This window comes from Garra rufa, chromosome 10 (genome assembly GCF_049309525.1).
Source record: "Garra rufa chromosome 10, GarRuf1.0, whole genome shotgun sequence".
In the NCBI taxonomy this organism is placed as follows: Eukaryota; Metazoa; Chordata; class Actinopteri; order Cypriniformes; family Cyprinidae; genus Garra; species Garra rufa.
This window is the reverse complement of record NC_133370.1, coordinates 41,091,234-41,114,336: the sequence shown is the minus strand read 5'-3', so window position 1 is coordinate 41,114,336 and position 23,103 is coordinate 41,091,234. Positions and strand designations below refer to the sequence as shown.

Sequence of the window (23,103 nt, the reverse complement as noted above, 5' to 3'; positions counted from 1 at the left end):
TTTTACTATCTAATGTTGTTGTCCTGCTCTGTAGGGCCTCCAGGCCTCCATCTTAAGAAGCGGTAGATCCTTCCCTCGGTCACTTTGCTCTGCTTGCCTAGTAACTCCTCTCTACTGATCTCAGTGCAGAGGAAAGCAAGATGCTGGTTGAGTTTCACCAGTCCAACCAGCAGGATTCCACCAAACAACATGATGCTGGGCCACAGCAGGTAGTACAAGGCTGTGTGAATGGTGTATTTCTTCCTACAGATGGCATCATTTGGGTATGTAGCACTGAGATAGCATGTCATGTTATCTCCTTGCATAATTAACTCAGTTTTGATGTTACTGGCCTCAGCCTCTTGTTCTGTCTTGTTTCGGTGGCATTTCGGAGTGTAGAAACACTGAGGGAAAGATTATGCCAAGCATTAATGAAATCTAATCTAAATAGATATTTGTGAATACAATTATTTCACAAAATCACAATTTTGTTTTTTTGGGTTAGTGCAAATGTGCAAATGTGCAAATGTCAAATCTAATTTGAAGTTGCATTTATGCAAATATGTGAGGATACTAAATGCCAATCAGTTGGCAGAATTTTAAATGAGATTGTAAAATGAGATTTACAAAGATTTAACATTTTGTCTCTGTGTAACTTAATAGTGTTTTTTTTTCTTATTGGAGATTGGCACTACAATCATAGTCCATAAAACCAGAAGAATGAAAAAAAAAAAATCATATAGGATTTGGGATGACAGTGTGACTGTCAAATCACACTGATGTTTGTACCTTTGGCCTATATTTCATAGTGTCTTCGTCGACGTAAAGTTGAAGTGTTTTTTCAGGGTTGCTTCTCACAAAAACACGCAGGCATTTAAAACTTTCAATTCCACGGCAATCCATCACTTCATCCACCAAATCGATCTGCACTAGTGAGCAGTTGCTAGGTGTCCAGTCACTGTTACAAACGCAAAACATTAAATAAATTATTATGTGAAGGATTACAATGTAAAAAGGCAATGGTGTTTTGAAGTTTTTTTAAAATCAATTGTAAATTCATGTCCCAGTCATCCCAGTCAAACAATACTCACACTATCAGAAAAAGAAAAGAAGAAGAAAAAAATGATATTCTTATTAACAGTGTAATAAATATTCTATTTATTAAAGCCAAGTATGAATCTCATCAAGTTAGTGTTTTTAAGCATTTTACATTTATTCCATATTCCGTATATTCAATAATAAATCAAGGCAGTAACAATTTAAAATATATATTTTATTTGTGAAGTTATGTTCAGATACTCTTTTTAACTATTTTTTAATTTTTTTGGATCATCAGTCATCAAAGCTTGAGACTTACTTTAAATTTCACCAAGCTGATCACTCACTAAAAACTCCCACAGATCATGCTTTCATGCCATTTTATGTCTTACAGTGGGGATCGAAAGTTTGGGCACCCCAGGTAAAAATTTGTATTAATGTGCATAAAGAAGCCAAGGAAAGATGGAAAAATCTCCAAAAGGCATCAAATTACAGATTAGACATTCTTATAACATGTCAAAAAAAGTTAGATTTTATTTCCATCATTTACACTCTCAAAATAACAGAAAACCAAAAAAGGTGTCTGCAAAAGTTTGGGCACCCTGCAGAGTTTATAGCATGCACTGCTGCCTTTGGAAAGCTGAGACCTGGCAGTGTCATTGATTGTTCTCAATCATCGTCTGGGAAGACCAGGTGATGTCAATTTCAAAGGTTTTAAATGCCCAGACTCATCTGACCTTGCCCCAACAATCAGCACCATGGGTTCTTCTAAGCAGTTGTCTAGAAAACTGAAACTGAAAATAGTTGACGCTTACAAAGCAGGAGAAGGCTATAAGAAGATAGCAAAGCGTTTTCAGATGCCAATATCCTCTGTTCGGAATGTAATTAAGAAATGGCAGTCATCAGGAACAGTGGAAGTTAAAGCAAGGTCTGGGTGACCAAGAAAAATATCAGACAGAACAGCTCGCAGGCAACCCACGTTTGACTGGACGATCCTTCCAGAAAGATCTGGCAGACACTGGAGTTGTGGTACACTATTGCACTATAAAGAGATACTTGTACAAATATGGTCTTCATGGAAGAGTCATCAGAAGAAAACCTCTTCTACGTCCTCACCACAAAAATCAGCGTTTGAACTTTGCAAATGAACATATAGACAAGCCTGATGCATTTTGGAAACAAGTTCTGTGGACCGATGAGGTTAAAATAGAACTTTTTGGCCGGAATGAGCAAAGGTACGTTTGGAGAAGAAAAGGCACAGAATTTAATGAAAAGAACCTCTGTCCAACTGTTAAGCATGGGGGTGGATCAATCATGCTTTGGTGTTGTATTGCAGCCAGTGGCACAGGGAACATTTCACGAGTAGAAGGAAAAATGGATTCAATAAAATTTTAGCAAATTTTGGACGGTAACTTGATGCCATCTGTGAAAAAGCTGAAGTCAAAGAGAGGATGGCTTCTACAAATGGATAATGATCCTAAACACACCTCAAAATTCACGGTGGATTACATCAAGAGGTGTAAACTGAAGGTTTTGCCATGGCCTTCACAATCTCCTGACCTCAACATAATTGAAAATCTATGCTAAAAGAGCAGTGCGTGACAGACAGCCCAGAAATCTCAAAGAACTGAAAGACTTTTGTAAGGAAGAATGGGCAAAGATACCTCAAACAAGAATTGAAAGACTCTTGGCTGGCTACAGAAAGCGTTTACAAGCTGTGATACTTGCCAAAGGGGACAGTACAAGATATTAACTCTGCAGGGTGCCCAAACTTTTGCAGACGCCATTTTTTTGTTTTCTGTTATTTTGAAAGTGTAAATGATGGAAATAAAATCTAACTTTTTTTGACATATTATAAGAATGTCTAATCTGTAATTTGATGCCTTTTGGAGATTTTTCCATCTTTCCTTAGCTTCTTTATGCACATCAATAAAAAAATTTACCTGGGGTGCCCAAACTTTCGATTCCCACTGAATTTTTGACAATATTGACGTTGTTTTATTTTTGTACTATGAGTTGTTTTTCTCATCCAATATTTAGAGGAGACACTGCCTCCCTTGCCTGCTCTGAGGAAATGGCCTTGACTATGCTGTATAGCAATTCTTTAAAAAACATTTTTAAAACATAACAGTGTTAAATATGAGACATCATTTAGCAGAAAACAAAGAAAGATCAAGGTAAATATCACTTGTGATATATTTTTTGTTAATGTTAATGTTAAACTATTGAAAAAGTGTGAAATTGTAGTATACAGTTGAGGTCAAAAGTTTACACACACCTTACAGAATCTGCAAAATGTTAATTATTTTACCAACAAAAGAGGGATCATACAAAATGCAAGTTGTTTTTTATGTAGTACTGACCTGAATAAGATATTTCCCCATATGAAAGATGTTTACATAATCCACAAGAGAAAATAATAGTTGAATTTATAAAAATCACCCTGTTCAAAAGTTTACATACACTTTATTCTTAATACTGTGTTGTTACCTGAATGATCCACAGCTGGGTTTTTGTTTTTTTGTTTAGTGATAGTTAAAGTATCTTGTTTGTCCTGTTCTTCAGAAAAAACCTTCTAGTCCCAACAATATTTAGGTTTTCAGCACTTTAGTGTATTTCAACCCTTTCCAGCAATGACTGTATATTTTTGAGATCCATCTTTTCACACTGAGGACAACTGAGGGACTATTATATGCAACTATTACAGAAGGTTTAAACACTTACTGATGGTTCAGAAGAAAACGTGATGCATTAAGAGCCGGGGGTGAAAACTTTTGAACAGAATGAAAATGTGTACATTTTTCTTATTTTGCCTAAATATCATATTTGTATCATTTAGTATTGCCCTTCAGAAGCTACAGAAGATACTTACATGTTTCCCAGAAGACAAAATAAGTAAAATTTACCCCGATCTTCAAATTCAAAAGGTTTTCACCCTCTGGTCTTAATGCATCAAAATCATAGTCATTGTTGGAAAGGGTTCAAATGTACAAAAAATGCTAAAAAAACAAAGAATTTCTGGCACCTGAAGGATTTTTTTGAAGAACAGCAGGCAGATTAACTGTTCAAGACAAACAAGGGACTAATGAACAACAAACAAACAAACAAAAAACCCCAGCTGTGGATCATTCAGGTAACAACAAAGTATTAAGAATCAGTTGTATGTAAACTTTTGAACGGGGTCATTTTTATAAATTCAACTATTATTCTCTCTTGTGGACTATATGTAAACATCTTTTGTGAAATCTCTTATTCAGGTCAGTACTAAATAAAAAAAATAACATCATTTTGTACGATCACTTATATATGGTAAGATAATTAATATTTTGCAGATTCTTCACGTTGTATGCAAACTAAATTACAGTTGGCCATTTTGTTCCAACAATACTTAAAATGGATTTTCTGTTACAGAATGCTATAAAACGCATTTCATAATTTAAGACATGATGGAAATAAAAAAAATTGTGGTGAAATTTTCATTACTTTCAAGGAAGACTCTTTAGGACTTGCTCACTATGTGTTGGCACACAGATGATTTCATATTTATGTATGGCCATCATATTTTATTGTGTTGATATTAGCAACTGATGTTTTAATTGCAAGATCAGCAACAAGAAAATTACAACATGAAGGGATCCTTTTCTGTGAAGGCATATAACCTGATGACCTGAAACTAACCTATAGAGACTTGGTTTCACCATCACGATTCCCACCAGAAAGTACATGAGGATGGAGAAGGTCATCATGGCGAAGCCCAAGAGAACGCATCTGTCTTCTCCCACACTGGACTCTAGGATTTGAGTTCTGGCTTTCTCATTGCACTCTCTATCTTTCCTCCACTTGCCTCCATTTTCCAGTTGAGCTTGCTGGTAGAAGACATCCCTAAACCACAGTTTAAGGAATAATTCACCCAGATGTCATTTACATAACGTAACTTCAAGCAGTCTGTGTGCTATTATTTTTTTCTGTGGAATGCAAAAGGAAACTTTCTGAAATTCACGATGACGTAAAGCTCAAAACAACAACATAAAACCAATGAAACCACAAAAGAAGTCCACACTTTCAAAAGCATCTCAAAGAAGTTTATAGACATAGAAACACCTACTGTATACACATATTGCATATATTTGTTTTATATGGTATATAGTTATTCTGTTTATTGACTATATGTATGGCTTGTGACAGACTGTCAGGTACACTGCTATTGTTATAGTTGGAATAACTCAATGCAAACTACTTTCAGATGTCATACTAGTGTCACAACTAGACAATTAGCTGTAATAAAGCAGAAGACTGAGGCATTGGATGTGATCTCCATACGTACCGCACGTGTCGTCGCCGCGCGCCCTGCAGGGTGATGTTAACAGGAACACTGAAAGACCCCCGAGGGGACTGATTCAGCAGCATTTCTATCTTACTAAGTAACCCTTAACTGGGTTACAGCACTAAATTAACACGACACTGACCCCACTTTGACAAGGTCAAGGTACTATACATCCAGACAGAGAACCAGCGTGCTGCTTAGCCGTCAAACCTGTAGTGCACAACAGAGTGCACTTAAGGGATTGTTTTCTTCTCATCCAGATGAGATCAGCGGAATATCTTTCCTTTGCCTGAACAGGGATGCCACAGAGGGTTTCTATAGGAACCCCTGCAGCCAGACCATAATTACGTCCTATGGGACTCTAAGCACTCCTGACAGATTTGTTTTTCCTTTTTTTTAATTTTTACATATAAACTACCAAACAATAAAATAAATGAACAACCCCCAAAATAACAGAATATATATATGTATATATAGTATGTAAAAGTGTCCAAATCCCAAACCTGTCTGCAGAAACAGATTGTAAAATGATGTAAATTCCAAATCTTACCTCAAAACATGCGTTCTTCTGTGCATTATAGCTTTATGTAATTAAACTAGACTGACTAAACGATTCACTACACTGAATGACAAAACTGGGGACTTTTAGCTGTATAAGCACAACAGTGTATTAATAATAAATGAGTTTTTATGCAAAATAATATTAATTATTAATGAACGATTCACTGTATATGAAAAAGTAAACAATTTGTTTGGAACAACATTGTGCACCTTATCAGCAGCTGCTGAGGCTGTAAGTATTGCAGCTTAAATAAAATAACTTGAGAAGCTGATCTTTCTTTCTTTTTCTTTTTCTTTTTTTTTTTTTGTGGTGACAAGAGTTTATCATTAGGGCATCAATGTATTTAGGTGTCCATGGTATTAAAAAGTAATTTAGGTGGCTTCAAGGGTGCTGCTATATAGCTGTTCTGACTTGCCTGAATATAGTGAAATAACTGTCATTTTATGTAAAGTAAATTTTTCTAATCAAATTACATGTTTCTGACCCAGTTTGTCCAAAAGTAAATAGCACCATAGAACCAGAGTGTTGATGTGAAGAACACAAACTGGCAAGTTTTACTTATTCTGTTTGCTGTTTTTTTTTCCCTCTCAGAAAATATGGTGCATAACTTAAAAAGACACCACAATTAACATTTAGGTCTTTCAGAGTTGTCTTTATATATAGTAAGTGAACTAAATTTAACGTTGATTAACAAAATGTTATTAGTTTTAGTGAAATAAACTTTGATTTGAAATATTGTTATATTGCTCTACGTTAAGTAACATTTTGGCTTATGTCTAAAGAAATCATATTAAGTACACTCTTAAAAATAAAGGTGCTTCACAATGACATAGAATAACCTTTTTTGTCTAAATGGTTCCATTAAGAACCTCTAACATCTGAAGAACCTTTCTGTTTCACAAAAGGTTCTTTGTGGCGAAAGAAGGTTCTTCAGATTATAAAAAGTTAGGAAAGAGATGATTCTTTAAAGAATCTTTGACTGAATGGTTCTTTGTGGAACCAAAAATGGTTCTTCTATGGCATCACTGTAAAGAACCATTTTAAAGCACCTTTATTTTTAAGATTGTACAAGCTGTTCTGGCATCAGGAAGGCGCTAACTGGGGTATTGCTAAATTGCTGTTATGTGGTTACCAGAACCCTTCTGGCTGATATAAATGAGAGTACTTTCAGAGGCTTTTGTGAAACACAACACAGTGTCTATACAGTGAAACATATCAGATACAGTACATTATGGCTAAGCAAATAATGCTGTTAAAACTACAAGAGAAAAACATATATGATCCTGGACCACAAAACCAGTTATAAGGGTAACTTTTTTGACCAAGATACAACTATTTGAATATCTGGAATCTGAGGGTACAAAAAAATAATAAAAAATGGATAAAATTGTCTTTAAAGTTGTCCAAATGAGGTTCTTATTACTAATAAAAAAATTATGTTTTGATATGTTTACAGTATGATATTTACAAAATATCTTCATGGGACATGATCTCAACTAAATATCCTAATGATTTTTGGCGTAAAAGAAAAATCAATAATTTTGAACCATACGATGTTGGCTATTGTTACAAATACACCTATGCAACTTATGGTTTTGTGGTCCAGGGCCAACGTGCCATATAGGACACAAGAACAAGTCATTAATAAGTACTGCATAATTTTTAACAGACACTTTAGGATACTTAGGAAAATTATATACTTTATACCTTAATATTATATTTTAAAGAATATACTTGATCACAAACTGAAAGTAGCAGAATCTTTGTATGTAATTTCATAATTACTTCCCAATTACGATTGCTGCCAAAATGTACTGACAAGAATTATGACAAACTAATATTTACTAATGGTTTAATTTTTTATTAAATCTTGTACAGTCATGTCATGTGTTTAAATATATTTGTAGTTAAACATTTTAGAAAGACATTTAGTACATTTAAAAATACTTCAGATTGAACAATAAATAAATGAGCAAATACATGTAATAATAAAAATAATAAATACAACTTTAGTTATCAAATCAAAAAAGTGTACTTTTCTAAAGCAAGAAACAGTCATGAAAGCATGCTCTCTTTAAGTAGCTTTTTATTGCATGAATATTATATAATCTGTAAGTACCATTTTTTTTAAATAAACTTTTAAAGGGGTCATCAGATGCAAAACTCACTTGTACATGTTGTTTGAACATTAATGTGTGTTGGCAGTTTGTGTACACAACCACCCTAAAATGATAAAAATCCACCCAGTGGTATTTTTTAATCTTTAAAAGGAATATCCCCTTTTCAAAATCAGGTAATTCTCAGCTTCTTACCGGAGTAATGATACACCGACAAAGGCCACTCCCACGATAGTTGATTGACATGAGCGCCTTACCTTAGACCCGCCCTCACCGAGCTGAAACAGTCCCACTCTGATCGCCATTGTGTGACTCAGGTGCAGGAGAAGACAAGAATGTCTCCGATTGAGGTGTTATGTTGTTAGATTTTAATAATGAACATAATAGTCATTTACTCCCGACATCTGAGCCTCTGAAGACGCAGAGGATTAACGTTACTTTCGTTTTGGAAAGGAAAGCGCTGATCCAGATGTACATAAGCTTCTATGTTCGTGCGAATCATTCGTGATGCAGCTTCACCCACAGCAGAAGTGAGTAAAAGGGTTTTTTATGCATCTTTGCAAATGGCTTTTCTTGATAATGTGCTAGTTAGCAAGCTTTGCAGCTAAACGCGGCTACATTCAGCTAAAGTAAACATCACGGCTTGTCATGCCACTGCAGAGAGGGGCGGAGTGAGCAGAGCTCATTAGCATTTAAAGGAACATGCAACATAATAGCTCGCTCTAAAAAGGGCTGATTTTGACAAGGTAAAAAAAAATAATAATTGTTTTTTACACTACCATTGACAAATTTTAACCAAAGTATGTTATAGACTTCTCATTAAGACCCTAAAGAATCATATCAACTTGTGGAAAATGGGCATCCGATGACCCCTTTAAGAATTACACTATCCACCTCATAAAGTTTAGAAATGGTCGTGCCTTCTCTTGCAGGAAAAAATTAGGTGGATAAGTGCACATTTAATACAAATAAGCACACTCCTTTTTCACACGGAAAGGTACATTCAAATACAAATATATGCATATTAATCAAACTATTGTATTATAAGATGTACATAGGAGATACCTTGATGGTATCAGATGGTAAAACCATGGTACTTTGATATATCATTGTACTGAATGATAACCATAGATAATTACACAAGTCTCTAATGTACAGTACATGTCAAAACATTATTGTAATACCCTAGTATGTTTTGTTAGTGGTGCTATAATAAAAAACAGTAATGTCTGTTAATGACTAATTAATTAAGTTGTCATGGAGTGTAATCGGAATTAATAAATATATTGTCAGTGAGGAAATTAGCTGAATTTCTCTAATAAACTTTGAACATACAGCTTTAAGGGAGTAGAATTACAGTCCACTTTACCTGAACACAATAAATAATAGATACAAGCCCACAGGTAATACTAGATCTCTGGTGCTTGTTCTGTGTACAGAGACTCCTGGAAGTGTCTGAACCCCGTTTATCTTCAATGCTGCATCAATGAGGAGGCAAATTATACTACATTTATCTTCGACGCATGAGGGTGACCTGAATGATCATATTCAAGGAAAAGGGATCCATTGAACAGCAGCAACTTGTTTGTGTAAAATCTTTAAACCTGAATTTTCCCTAGCTTTTGCTAATCTTGCCAGAACCACATGGTTTATGGTTTTTCTTTAGCTAAACGATAAATTTGTCATGACCCACAAAAAAGAGATATAGCCTACAGTAAGACGAGGTTACATACCAGAGCCAGTAATGGGGAACATCATCCTTCTCATTACAATAATTGGGCCATGAGGAAGAGGAATGATCAAGCGCTGAGAAAATAACCTACAGAAACACTACGATGGATTACAAGCAAAAAAGGAAACTGTCTTTTCTGACTATTGGATTGATATTTCTTTTGAGTGGCGTGGAATATGGTAAGTGTATGTGACAAGTTCTTTTCTTTTCTTTTCTTTTCTTTTCTTTTCTTTTCTTTTCTTTTCTTTTCTTTTCTTTTCTTTTTTCTTTTTTCTTTTTTCTCCCTAATACCAAAAAAAATCCATGCAGCAAGATTGCTTGTTTAAATCGATAGTGCTTAATATCCTCAAGAAAGCCTTAAACTGTATTAATGTGTAAACCATGAATGTATTGATTGTATTTTGCACATCTACAGTTTAAATTGTCTTCTCTTTCTCTCAGCTGTCATTCTGCCCACTATATGGAGATATCTGCAGTTATTAGAGGCACCACCTTATTTTCTCGGCTTGGGTTTATCTGCGTTCAGCTTCAGTGGGCTGGTATCTGGTCCAATGTTTGGCCACTGGTCAGACAAGACCAGAACTACAAAGAGCATCATCCTCTTCTCCAATGTGTTTGAAATTGTGGGTCAGTACTGAAAAATGAAGATGTGTGATGTGGGTTTTGAAATAGATGAGATATCCCTTGTTCTTTGACTTGCTCATTGCAACACACTTGTCTTATAGGGAACTTCATGTATTTCATGGGATATTCAAAATGGCTTCTTCTGTCTAGCCGTCTTGTTGCAGGTGAGGATTTTGAAGTTGCATTATTTTAGTCCCAGTGAGTTTTGTTTGTTTGTGAACGCCCCTGTTCCTGTGGTGCAAACCATCAACATTAATGTAATTTGAGACATCAGACAGATACTAACAGAGAGATCTCTTGTTTGATTGATGATTCTCATTAGATTGTAATTACTGCAATGCAGCGTTGAATCATCCTGACCAGACACAAGAATTTGAAGATGTATAAATCTATTATGTATAATACAGTATATAAAATATATAATATAAAATATACACACACAGGAACGATTCCAATCAAAAGTATTCAACCCCCAAGAGACTGGAATCATTTACAAATATATAGGAGTTTTTCAAAAATTGCATCTGTAACAGTTTGGTATCTTAATAAAAGTGCTAATGTAATATTTTTGAGTTATAATAATATATATATGTATATTTTTTGTTTGTATTATTCAATACCTATTCAATATTGAAGTTTAAAGTGACTTATTTGTATGGTAAGGAACACAATTGTGTTAAAACACAATAATACCTTTGAAAACTCTATAACAAAATTGAATTAGCTTGAGTTGTTGCACATACATAAATGTATTGTAGCCCATGCATGTGCTGAAGTTAAGTAGCAGATATAGTCAAGTCAAAAGAGCTTTAAAAAAAGCTATTGAGAAGAAATTGTAGCAGGGATGAAGTTTCATGAGCTGACTTATTATACTTATGATATTTAGGCAAAATAAGAAAAATTTACACATCTTCTGTTCAAAAGTTTATACCCCCTGGATCTTAATGCATTCTGTTTTCTTCTGAAACATCAGTGAGTGTTTGAACTTTCTGTAATAGTTGCATATGAGTCCCTCAGTTGTCCTCAGTGTAAAAAGATGGATCTCAAAATCATACAGTCGTTGTTAAGAGTTCAAATACACAAAAAAAGAATTGTGTGAACTGAAGGATTTTTCTGAATAACAGCTGGCAGTTTAACTGTTCAGGACAAACAAGGGACTCATGAACAACTATCACTAAACAAAAAAACGCAGCTGAGGCAAGGGGATGTAAACTTTTGAGTGGGGTAATTTTTATAAATTCAACTATTATTTTCTCTTGTGGACTATATGTAAACATGCATTTTGTATGATCCCTTTTATTTTGGTATAAAAGTTTACATTTTGCAGATTCTGCAAGGTGTATGTAAACTTTTGACTTCAACTGTATGTAATTTTGTAATTTGAAATTAAATGCATATTTTTTTTTAAAAGTACAACTGTATACATTTTCTGTATGCAAAATATAATTTCTATGTATATATTATATGTAGTTAAAAAATACAAATCAAAGCTATCTATATTTCCATGAATGCTGAGTACACCACAAATACACTACTTCATTCTTCAATCAGGTATTGGAGCAGGAGCTGGTTCCTCCATTTTTGGGTTCCTCACACGCACTACTCTCCCTGATGAGCGAGCTAGAGTCTTTGCTGCTGTCATGGCATGCCGTCAGGCTGGACTTCTGATCGGTGAGTGAGAGTTCTACCACATAATAAGTGGCAAAAAGTACTTTTTAAATATTTAATATTTAGACAATGTGCATTTTTACTTTCAGGTCCTGCTTTCAATATCTTTCTAAGGTTGTGTGATTTCAAACTGGGTCCATTTGTAGTAAATAAGTACACCTCACCTGGGGTAAGTCTGGTTTGGCTCATTTCTTACACTCTCAGAAAAAGAGGTACAAAAGCTGTCACTCAGGTGGAACTTTTTCATAAGGTGAAAATATGTACATTTAAGGTACTAATATGTACCTGTATGATACTTATATGCACCTTTTTAGGGTAAATAAAGTACAGAAGTGTACCTTTTGAAAAGGTACGGACCAAGCATTTTTTCTGAAAGTGTTGAATTCTCAAACACATATTGCACATTATGACTGACACAGCAGAAATGTGATTGTGCACAAAATGCAATTTATGCAATGTGCAAGAAATACTGATATATTATTTAATATATAATTTATACAATATTAAGATTACTTTGCGTATAACAAAAAAAATGTAACAATAAAATATAATTAAATAACCAAATAAAATGGTAACACTTCACAGTAAGGTTCCATTTAAAATGGAAATTCCATAAAAATACAATTGTTCTACAATTGAGATTGTTATTATTTTTTAAGCCCTTTTATGTAATTTGGTATGTTTATTTCAAGCTTGCTGACTCTTTTTGGTCTAGATCTTCATGTGCGGGATGTGGGTGCTTATGCAGTTTGCTGTAATGGTCCTGTACTGGGACATCCCACCACTGGACTCCTTCCCTGAGCAGAACATGCCCCTCAGAGAGGTCAGAGGTGAAGAAGATGAGCCCCTCATGAGTCTGGAAGATGAACACAGGCCTGCAGCAGAAGATTCGTATGGCTCGCTCAATCCAGAACAGACTGAGACCCAGCTTGCATCTGAATTCCCACCTTCTCCTCCAGATTCCCCCTCTCTTGACACTTCTGACCCCTTTGAAAACTTCAGTGCTAGTCAAGGTAAAGCCCAGAGTTTGTTGTCAAATGACAAAAGTGCTGTGTGGGTTTTTTTTGGCAGAGAATTTTGAGTTGGTGTGGCATTGATTCCTACTTTGTTGTATCTGAGGTGCTAATCTGAGAGAGTAGTGGCCTGAAAAAGCTTTATCGATCAACTCATTCTGTCTTTGCTGTGCGATTGCAGTGTGTGTGTGTGTGTCTGTGTGTGTGTGTGGTAGATATCTCCATTATATTCAATCCTGTCTTGGCAGCTTTGAAATGCCTGAGATCTATAGCGTTTTCTCTCTCTCTCTGTAGAGTTTCTGAGGGAGGAGGTGGTGGTTCTCCTTACCGCTCAGTTCATCACTCTCTTCAATCAGACGGCACTCGAGGTAAAAGTCGTCAGGAATGTCATGAATCTACTTTTTTCAAGGTGGCACCAATGGCTGTGCTAGATCACTTGTTGTCAGATGGCCAAACAAACGCTTAATAATGCCAACCTGCTGATCTATTATTTGTGCTTCTTCTTCTGAGACCAAAACTATTAGGCCGCATTAGAACTTTTAAGTCATGACCACCAAACTCAACACAGACTTTCAGAATATTCTGACTTGGTATGCTGTAATGCAGTGTTTCCCAAACTTTTTTTCTGGGGACCCACATTTTAAAGTCGATAAATCCTTGTGACCCAATAAACATTAGGCCCATATAGTTCATATATCACGAAGAGAATTTATGCATTAACAAAATATGTATGACCATTTTTAAGGTCATGCTTCCACTTAACTATTTAAAAGAGATACAGATATTTGACAAAGCACATTTTTTTTATTTAAGTAAACTGCAGATTTGCAGAAAATGTTGTTTACCACAAACACAATATTTATCCGTTATTTTGATATGAAATCAAAAAGTGCTTTTTCAGCATTGTGATCCTCTTTTATCACAGTAAACTAATACAATAACAGACATATTCACGTTTAAATTCAATAAAAACAACGTATTATTCAATGCACTTGACTTCTAGATTTGTATATTAAGTTGCTCAAGCAAGTTGCAACACATTTAAACACAACATAGGGAGGCTATATCTTCATTTTTTTAATTAAAAATTGGGCTATCAAAAAATATTTTAATTAAAACTTACCACAGACAGAAACAGTCGGCTCTCATGCTTTTCTTTCGCATTAAATCTTTATTAAAAACAATCCTTTTAAAGAACTTTTCTACCTGGACAAGTGCACGTATTATGTTCCCTTTTTCTTTAAAACTGCATTTTTGCTTATTTTAAACCTAGCCAAAAAGCCATGTGTTGACTGTGAAACAGTGGATTTCATTTATATGCATTTATGGGACATTTTCGTGTCAATCCATGTTCATTTTTACAGCGAACAATGCGCTGTCACTTTAATTCAGCGCTTGCAGCACAGCAAAAAATAGACTCTGCCGAAATGATCGCTGCTCTGCTGCAAACGCACTGCTTCTGGGACGTACTGCTGGACAGCAACCGCGTGCAGTGTGAACGCTCCAATCCGTTAACATGGGTGCGAAAAAAAATACGCAACGCATAAGCACTGCAGACGGAGTATGTGTGAAACAGGCGATGCACAGCGCAGCTAAAGAACAACAACAAAAAAAGAAAGCAGTAGAAGAAGAAAACGACGAGCTCCCTCGTCCGGCTAATAGGTGAACTACACATATACATTTTAATCAAGAGTATATAGCGCACTGAAAAAGAGTGCTCGACTTGGCGACCCATACAAAATCTCCCGCGACCCACTTGTGGGTCGGGACCCCGCCTTTGGGAATGACTGCTGTAATGGATCCCAATTATGGACAAATTACCAAAGCCTAGCAACTAGTTTAGGACTTAGAATTGTGCTGAAAGGTGCTAAAACATGCTAGCAACATGCATCATGATAAAACATGCTACAGTGCCTTGCGAAAGTATTCACACATTTTGTTATGTTGCAGCCTTATGATAAACTGCTTTAAATTCCTTTTTTTCAAATCAGTCTACACTCCATACACCATAATGACAAAGCACAAAACAGGTTTGTAACAACTTCGCAAATGTATTAGAAATAGAAAATTAAAATGATTCCATTGCATAAGTATTCATACCCTTTTCTGGAACACTTGAAATGTAGCCCAGGAGCATTCATATCACAGTAGATGCTACTACAATTGGAGTGGCGTTAATCTGTGGCAAAATCATTTGACTGAGTATAATTTCGAAAGGCACACACCTCTTAATAAAAGGTCTAACAGCTGATAATGCATATCAGAGCAAAAACCAAGGCCTGAGGCCAATAGAACTGACTGTAGAGCTCAAAGACAGGATTGTGTCAAGACACAGATTTGAGAAAAAGTTCAGAGAAAAATCTGCTGCACTGAAGGTTCACAGAAGCATGTAGCCTCCATTATCCATCATGAACGAAGTTTGGAACAACTAGGTCTCTTCCTAGAGCTGGCCTTCTGGCAATTGATAGAGAAGGGCTTTGGTTAGACTGGTGACCAAGAAGCTGATGGTCACTCTAGTTGAGCTCTATGCCCTGCTAAAAAAAAAAAAAAAAAAAAAAAGCTAAAACCAGCCTAGGCTGGATGGCTGGTCTTAGCTGGTTTAAGCTGGAAGTAGCTGGTTTTAGGTGGTCTCCCAGCCTGGCCAGGCTGGTCAGGCTGGTTTTAGCTGGTGGTTTCCCAGCAGTGGCGGCTCCTGACAAATATCTCTGGGGGGGCAACTGTTCCGATGATGGTAAAGATAACCGCTTTAATGGGTAAAATTATGATAAAATTCAGATAGCCAACTTTACAGCATTACATTACATTGTTTGATTTGGTTTCCCTGTTCCTAGATGGCAACATCAGGCATGAATTGTACAAACTGTACTGTATTTTGAATAGCTATATTAAATTTATCGCAATGGTCTCAAATACACTGAAACACTTCCACCATGGCCATCAAGAGACACATTGTCATCAACTAGTTTGCCCTCTAAGAGTAAAGACTTTATTTCTCATATTAAAACTGTAATTATTCAAATCTTTTCAGAACATATTCAGTATAAATTTGCCTGCCAATATGCAATGAACACAACTATTTAAAATTCAACATTTGAAGAATACAACTTCAAAATAGACAGACATGTAGATGATTGTGAAAGATTTTTTATTCAGTATAATGTTTTACATGGAAAGTTCAGTTTTCTTTTAGCTGAGGGAATTTTTATTTTATATCAAGTTATAAAAATAACGTTAAAATAATGACACTGACATAAAACTAACGTTCAACTTTCCACTTTATAAAAGTCCCAAAGTGTTACACTAAATTGGACAAACGAGTCAAAAAACACGTATTATAGGTGGATCTGGCAACAAACGGAGGCTGCTGCACCCGCGCTCTCACTCAACGCGTTCTCAAGCCCCGTTCACTGCAGCTTCTCGCAGCAACATGAATTGCAAACACTTATGTGATATGAGGTGGTTTAAACGGCTAAATAATCATTCAAAGAGCTTGACATTTTATTTTTGAATATAAAAAATGACCGAGGTCCGGACCTCGGTGACCTCATAGCTGGCTACGACCGTGATAACATAAACAATGCACCATTTAATAACACACATCACTTGTATTGAAATTTTGCTCGCCTCTCTTTTAAGCAGGCGAAGTGATCAATTACCTTCTCATTAAAATCAGGCATGTTCCTCACAAGTTCCCTCTCCATTGAAAGAATGGCCAATGCATTCAGACGTCTCGCTACGCGTGCGTGCTGTACATCTTCGAGCACGCATCAGTGCGTATTACGAAATCACGTTGGGGCGAGCCCTCCCGGTGCCCATTGAAATGCATTGTAGGGTTCAAAATGTGAAAAAAAAAAATCTCACAATATAACTCTATGAGACCGGCTGGGGCGATTTTCAATCTGACTGAGATCGCCCCAAGGGGGCGGGGTTTTAGGTTGGAAAGTGACATTCAGGCTGTTGATTGTACAGTAATATACAGACTAGGACCAGCGAAATAAGACTCTTTTTCACCTCTCTTTTTCCGTGTGGCTCAAGGAGGGCGATGCACTATCGCCCACCATGGGCCAGCCGCCCCTGTTTCCCAGGCTGACCAGCCTGGCCTTTATGGAGGTCTGGCTAAACTCAATCCTCTTTTCAGTGAAGACACATGAACACACTTGGAATTTGCAACAAAGCTTATAAAGAACTCTCAGATTGTGAGAAACCAGATTCTGTGGTCTGATGAACCTCAATTCCAAGCATCACGTTTGGAAGAAACCAGGCATTGCTCATCACCTGCAAAGTAGCATCCCAACAGTAAAGTGTGGTAGTAGCAGCCTCATGCTGTAGGGCTGTTCTTCAGCAGCAGGGACTCATCAGAGTAAAAGGAAAGCTCAACACAGCAAAATATTGAGATAGCCTTAATGAAAACCCAGTTCAGAGCATTCAGAACCTCAGACTTGGCAGAAGGTTTACCTTCCAACAGGACAATAACCCTAAGCACACCCCTGCTGAAAAAAAAAAAACAGCTAAAACCAGCCTAGGATAGCTGGGAAAGTGGCCAAAACCCCTCTAAAACCAACCTGCTGACCAGCTATGACCAGCTAAAACCAGCCAACCAGCCTAGGCTGTTTTAGCTGTTTTTTTCAGCAGGGACACCAAGTGGCCCAGCCAGAGCCTGGGATTAAACCCAATCAAACATTTATGAAGAAACCTGAAAATGTCTGTCCGAACCCATCCAAGCTGACAGAGCTTGAGAGGTGAAGGGGTGAGAAGAATAATGGCAGATATTTGCAAAATGCTAATGTGCAAAGCTTGTCGCATCGTCCCCAAAAAGACTTGAGGCTGTAAAGGTGTTTCAACAAAGTAACAATAATAATAATTTCAAAATCCCTGGTGAAAAAAACAGCTAAAACCAGCCTAGTCAAACCAGCCTGCTGACCAGCTAAAACCAGCCTAGGCTGGTTGGCTGGTTTTAGCTGGTCAACCAGCCTGGTTTTAGCTGACCATAGCTGGTCAACAGGCTGGTTTTAGAGGGGTTTTGGCCACTTTTCCAGCCTGTCAGGCTGGGAAACCACCAGCTAAAACCAGCCTGACCAGCCTGGGAGACCAGCTAAAAAGAGCTACTTCCACCATAAACCAGCTAATACCAGCTAACCAGCCTATAGGCTGGTTTTAGCTGTTTTTTTTTTTCAGCAGGGATGCTTAAATATGATAGCAGCATGCCAGCAACATGTTAAACACATTAAAAATCAAACACATTTAGTGCAAGCAATGCACTAAAACATGTAATCTGCACCAATATGCTAAAAATGTGCTAGCAACATGTTAAAACTTTATACCAGAGTGTTAACATCATACCCACACAATTTAAAAACATGCAACAACATGTTAAAACATGGTAACAGTAAGGTACACATGTTATGCGCTAAAATGTGCTATCAGCTTGCTAAATTGTGTATAATATAAAGTTTTAAAATAATAGTATTATTTTTAAATACTATTTTTAAAATAGTGTACTATGGAAGTGAATTGGGCTAACAGGAGTATTTAAAAGTAAAAATGTGAAGCATATAATTGTAAAAAATGCAAAATGTATTGTTAAATGTGTGCATTACTTGTACTGTAAAGCTGTTTACATGAGTAGGCCTACACAATAAAATAATAATAATAATACAATTAAATGATAATACATATTTTATGTTATTTTGGATTGAAAGTTGCATTCAAAATGTGCTTCGAATGGGCACAATGCTTCTGAAAGCCAGTCACCAGACCTCCCACACTGTCCTAAATTCATCTGAGCTACTAAATAATATCTGTCCAATTATGATTGATTAAGGCTCACAGTAGTAGGAACATCTAAATTTAATTTAATGTAATCTAATCTAAGTTTTGATTTAATATAATCAGGTATTTGAAATTGACACACATTTACTTTCCCGGTTTCCTGACCTAGATACATGCCAGGCTGGTTATAGAGATCATAATGTTCCTTTTCATTATCTTTTATCCGATATATGTGCCTAGGTTTATTCTTTCAGACTTAATCAAATTTCTGTATGAAAAATCACATGCTAGATACATTATAATCTTTCATTTACTTTACACTGCCTGAAGAAAATGTAAGTGGCGCTTACTGTTCTGAGTTGATTTAAGCTTGTTGCTATATGTGGTTGCTAGGGTGTTCTGAATGGTTGATGTCTGTGTTCTCTCATTTCCAGACCATGGTGACCCCTCTGACGCAGAAGTACTTTGGCTTCGGTGAGCTGGGGAACAGTGTGATGTACAGCCTGTGTGGGGTGGAGGTAATTGCAGGTTTCTTCCTGGTGCGCTGGCTGAGCCGTGTGCTGGAGGACCGGGTGGTGCTGGCAGTGGGGCTGCTCATCTGCAGCGGGGCTTGTGTCTGGTGCCTCATCTTCCTGGCCAATCCACAGGGTGTGTGTATGTGTGTGTGTGGCAGACGTCCAGAGAAACTGGCATACACCTGGGCATGGACAGACACAATATGCCTGCTCAGTTTGGTGCCAACTCAATGATATGCATTATTAGTTTGGAACTGCATTAAATACATCTATCTATCTATCTATCTATCTATCTATCTATCTATCTATCTATCTATCTATCTATCTATCTATCTATCTATCTATCTATCTATCTATCTATCTATCTATCTATCTATCTATCATCTATCTATCTATCTATCTATCTATCTATCTATCTATCTATCTATCTGCATGTCTGTCTATCTATCTATCAATTTCGGCCGGCCGCCCCTTTCTCTATATCTATCTATCTGTCCCTATCTATCTGTCCTCTTTCTATCTTTGTTGGTCTGTCTGTTTATCAATTCTGCCATCCGTCCGTCTCTTTCTATCTATCTATCTGTCTGTCAGTCCTCTGTCTGTCCATCAATTCGGCCGTCCGTCCCTCTCTTTATATCTATCTGTCCATCTGTCTGTCCGTCTCTTTCTATCTGTTGCTCTGTCTGTCTGTCCATCAATTCGGCCGTCCATCTGTCCGTCTCTTTCTATCTATCTATCTGTCTGCCCGTCCTCTGTCTGTCTGTCTATCAATTTGGCCGGCCGTCTCTCTTTTTCTATATCTATCTGTCCATCTGTCTGTCCATCTCTTTCTATCTGTTGGTCTGTCTGTCCATGAGTTTGGCTGTCCATCTGTCCGTCTCTTTTTTTATCTATCTATCTATCTATCTATCTATCTATCTATCTATCTATCTATCTATCTATCTATCTATCTATCTATCTATCTATCTATCTATCTATCTATCTATCTATCTATCTATCTATCTGCCCGTCCTCTGTCTGTCTGTCTATCAATTTGGCCGGCCGTCTCTCTCTTTCTATATCTATCTGTCCATCCATCTCTTTCTATCTGTTGGCCTGTCTGTCCATCAATTCGGCTGTCCATCTATCTGTCTGTCTATCTATCTATCTATCTATCTATCTATCTATCTATCTATCTATCTATCTATCTATCTATCTATCTATCTATCTATCTATCTATCTATCTATCCTCTGTCTGTCAATCAATTCGGCCGTCCGTCCCTCTCTCTATATCTGTCCATCACTTTCTATAGATATAGAAAGAGAGAGACGGCCGGCCAAATATCTATCTATCTATCTATCTATCTATCTATCTATCTATCTATCTATCTATCTATCTATCTATCTATCTATCTATCTATCTATCTATCTAACCATCTATCTATCTATCTATCTATCTATCTATCTATCTATCTATCTATCTATCTATCTATCTGTCTGTCTGTCTGTCTGTCTGTCTGTCTGTCTGTCTGTCTGTCTGTCTGTCTGCCTGTCTGTCTGTCTGCCCATCCTTTGTCTGTCTGTCCATCAATTCCGCCGTCCGTCTCTCTCTTTCTATATCTATCTGTCCGTCCATTAATTCTGTCCGTCCTCTGTCTGTCTGTCCATCAATTCGACCGTCTGTCCCTCTCTCTATTTCTATCTGTCCATCTGTCCATCCATCTCTTTCTATCTGTTGGTCTGTCTGTCCATCAATTTGGCTATCTATCTATCTATCTATCTATCTATCTATCTATCTATCTATCTATCTATCTATCTATCTATCTATCTATCTATCTATCTATCTATCTATCTATCTATCTATCTATCTATCCGTCTTCTGTCTGTCTGTCCAATAATTCGGCCGTCCTTCCCTCTTTCTATATATGTCCGTCTGTCTCTTTCTATCTGTTGGTCTTTCTGTCTGTCTATATGTGTCCATCTGTCCATCCATCCCTCTATTTATTTATCAATCCATCCATCTATCCTTGTATCCATCTATCTGTATCTCTGTCTATCTATTTCTCTGTCCAGAATGATATTCTCGCTTTCATTCTCGATTTAATGTCTTTTGATCAGGTGGTTTTGCATTCGAGTTGATTGAGTTCATCATCGGAGTGTTCCTGCAGTTACTGGGACTTCCTTTTGTTGCCGTGTCTCAGGTGTCCCTCTTTTCTAAGGTTACAGCTGAGAAAACACAAGGTGAGAAACAAAGAGAAGTCCATTGAGAATACAAAGACACAGAAGAAAAAGATAGATGAGATCTTGCGAAAACATGCAACACTCATGTTTGTATAAGTGTCACATATTGTCACTGTTTAAATATTCAAAACTACATGCTGATTCTAATGACAGTGTGTGTGTCTGCAGGCTTTAGTCAGGGTGTGCGGCGTTCAGTTGGGGGTCTTGCCACCATTCTCGGTCCCCTGTGGGCCGGGGGTCTAATAGGAAATCTATACGTGATGCTGGGTATGATGATGCTCCTACTGACCCTCATCATGGTGCGTAAACAGACTCATTATGACTGATTCTCTAACATTATCAGAGATTTCCCTTAGTATGTCATCATAACCACATTTACCAGCTCAATTAAAGTTACATTTATTGCTTTGTGCAAACAGTGACTATTATACATCCAGTCAACTGAGAAAACCTCTATTAAAACAGATTGTAGAGTCATTAGAGTCTGTTGCCTTTTTCTTTCAAAGAGGTGATTTGGAAACAAGTACAAATGTTAGATTTTAAACACTTCAAAAACATCAGACAGTGAATGCTTAAAAGTGTTAAGAAATTAAATTGTGATATCTCAAGCTACAATACAGTTAAGGTCAAAAGTTTACACCCCCCTTTTAGAATCTGGCTAAAATGGCTATTTAACACTGAGTCTAATGTTGATTGTCCTGCTCAGATCATGATGGTGTTGTCGTATGAGAAGCTGGTGGAGCCGCCCAGGGTGGAGCATGCACAGGACTCAGAGAATGGAGGATAGACACCATCCTTCACTACACAGAATACAGGTAAGACAATGCACTTACATTTTTTCTAGGGTAATTGTGTAATTTCAGTCAGCAGCATGACTTAATGCAATTGAAAAAACTAACTGGTCAAAATAGAACAGCAAACACACCATTGGCTGACTCAAATTTGCCATAGCTGGATAGGTATCATAGCTAAACTATGCTGTCACAGGTTTTTTAAAGAGTCCTCAGAGTTTTTGGATGGCACTTAAATGCATGAAATGGATTTATATTTGAAACTGTCACCTGTCTTTTACATCATAGATTAGGATGATGCCATCAGCCGATCAGCATTATCATGAAGATGTCATTTTCCTTTGTCTAGAGTCATTTATGGCTCACATTATTGACTGGCAGCCACAGTTTATAAGATTGCACATTTTAAATAGCATATTTCTATGGGTTCTTGCACAAGTTAATAATCTACTATTGAGATTGTATTGTAATCTCAACGTTAATGCTAACAGATCTTCCTCCAGATCATATAGTTCCTTGACTGAGCTATTGTTGCTGTGTCTTGCTAGTAAGAGTGTTCAAATATCCAGAGCAATGAAACTGTACTCACAGATACTTATATTTAATTTTAATATATTTCAAATATACTTGAAGGATTCACTTCAAGAACAAAAATGTACAGATAATGTACTACACCCCCTTGTCATCTGAGATGTTCATGTCTTTCTTTCTTTAGTCGTAAAGAAATAGTTTTTTAAGGAAAACATTTCAG

General features: G+C 36.7%; 2 protein-coding genes across 2 annotated transcripts; one reads left to right on the top strand and one right to left on the bottom strand.

The window, feature by feature from the left end:
• Positions 1 to 5: 5 nt before the first annotated feature.
• On the bottom strand, positions 6 to 5,424 carry kcnmb3 (potassium calcium-activated channel subfamily M regulatory beta subunit 3). Its single transcript, XM_073849455.1, is given in 4 exon segments — positions 6 to 422; positions 769 to 937; positions 4,696 to 4,899; positions 5,342 to 5,424. Coding segments are annotated over 4 exon segments (873 nt in total).
• A 4,431-nt stretch (positions 5,425 to 9,855) lies between these two features.
• On the top strand, positions 9,856 to 22,348 carry mfsd8l2 (major facilitator superfamily domain containing 8-like 2). The gene is made up of 11 exons (XM_073848135.1): positions 9,856 to 9,931; positions 10,194 to 10,379; positions 10,478 to 10,540; positions 11,928 to 12,047; positions 12,134 to 12,213; positions 12,760 to 13,057; positions 13,352 to 13,425; positions 19,261 to 19,474; positions 21,439 to 21,561; positions 21,730 to 21,860; positions 22,268 to 22,348. The coding sequence occupies exons 1-11, from the start codon at positions 9,856 to 9,858 to the stop codon at positions 22,346 to 22,348; spliced, it is 1,446 nt and encodes a 481-aa protein (XP_073704236.1).
• The last annotated feature ends 755 nt before the right edge of the window (positions 22,349 to 23,103 follow it).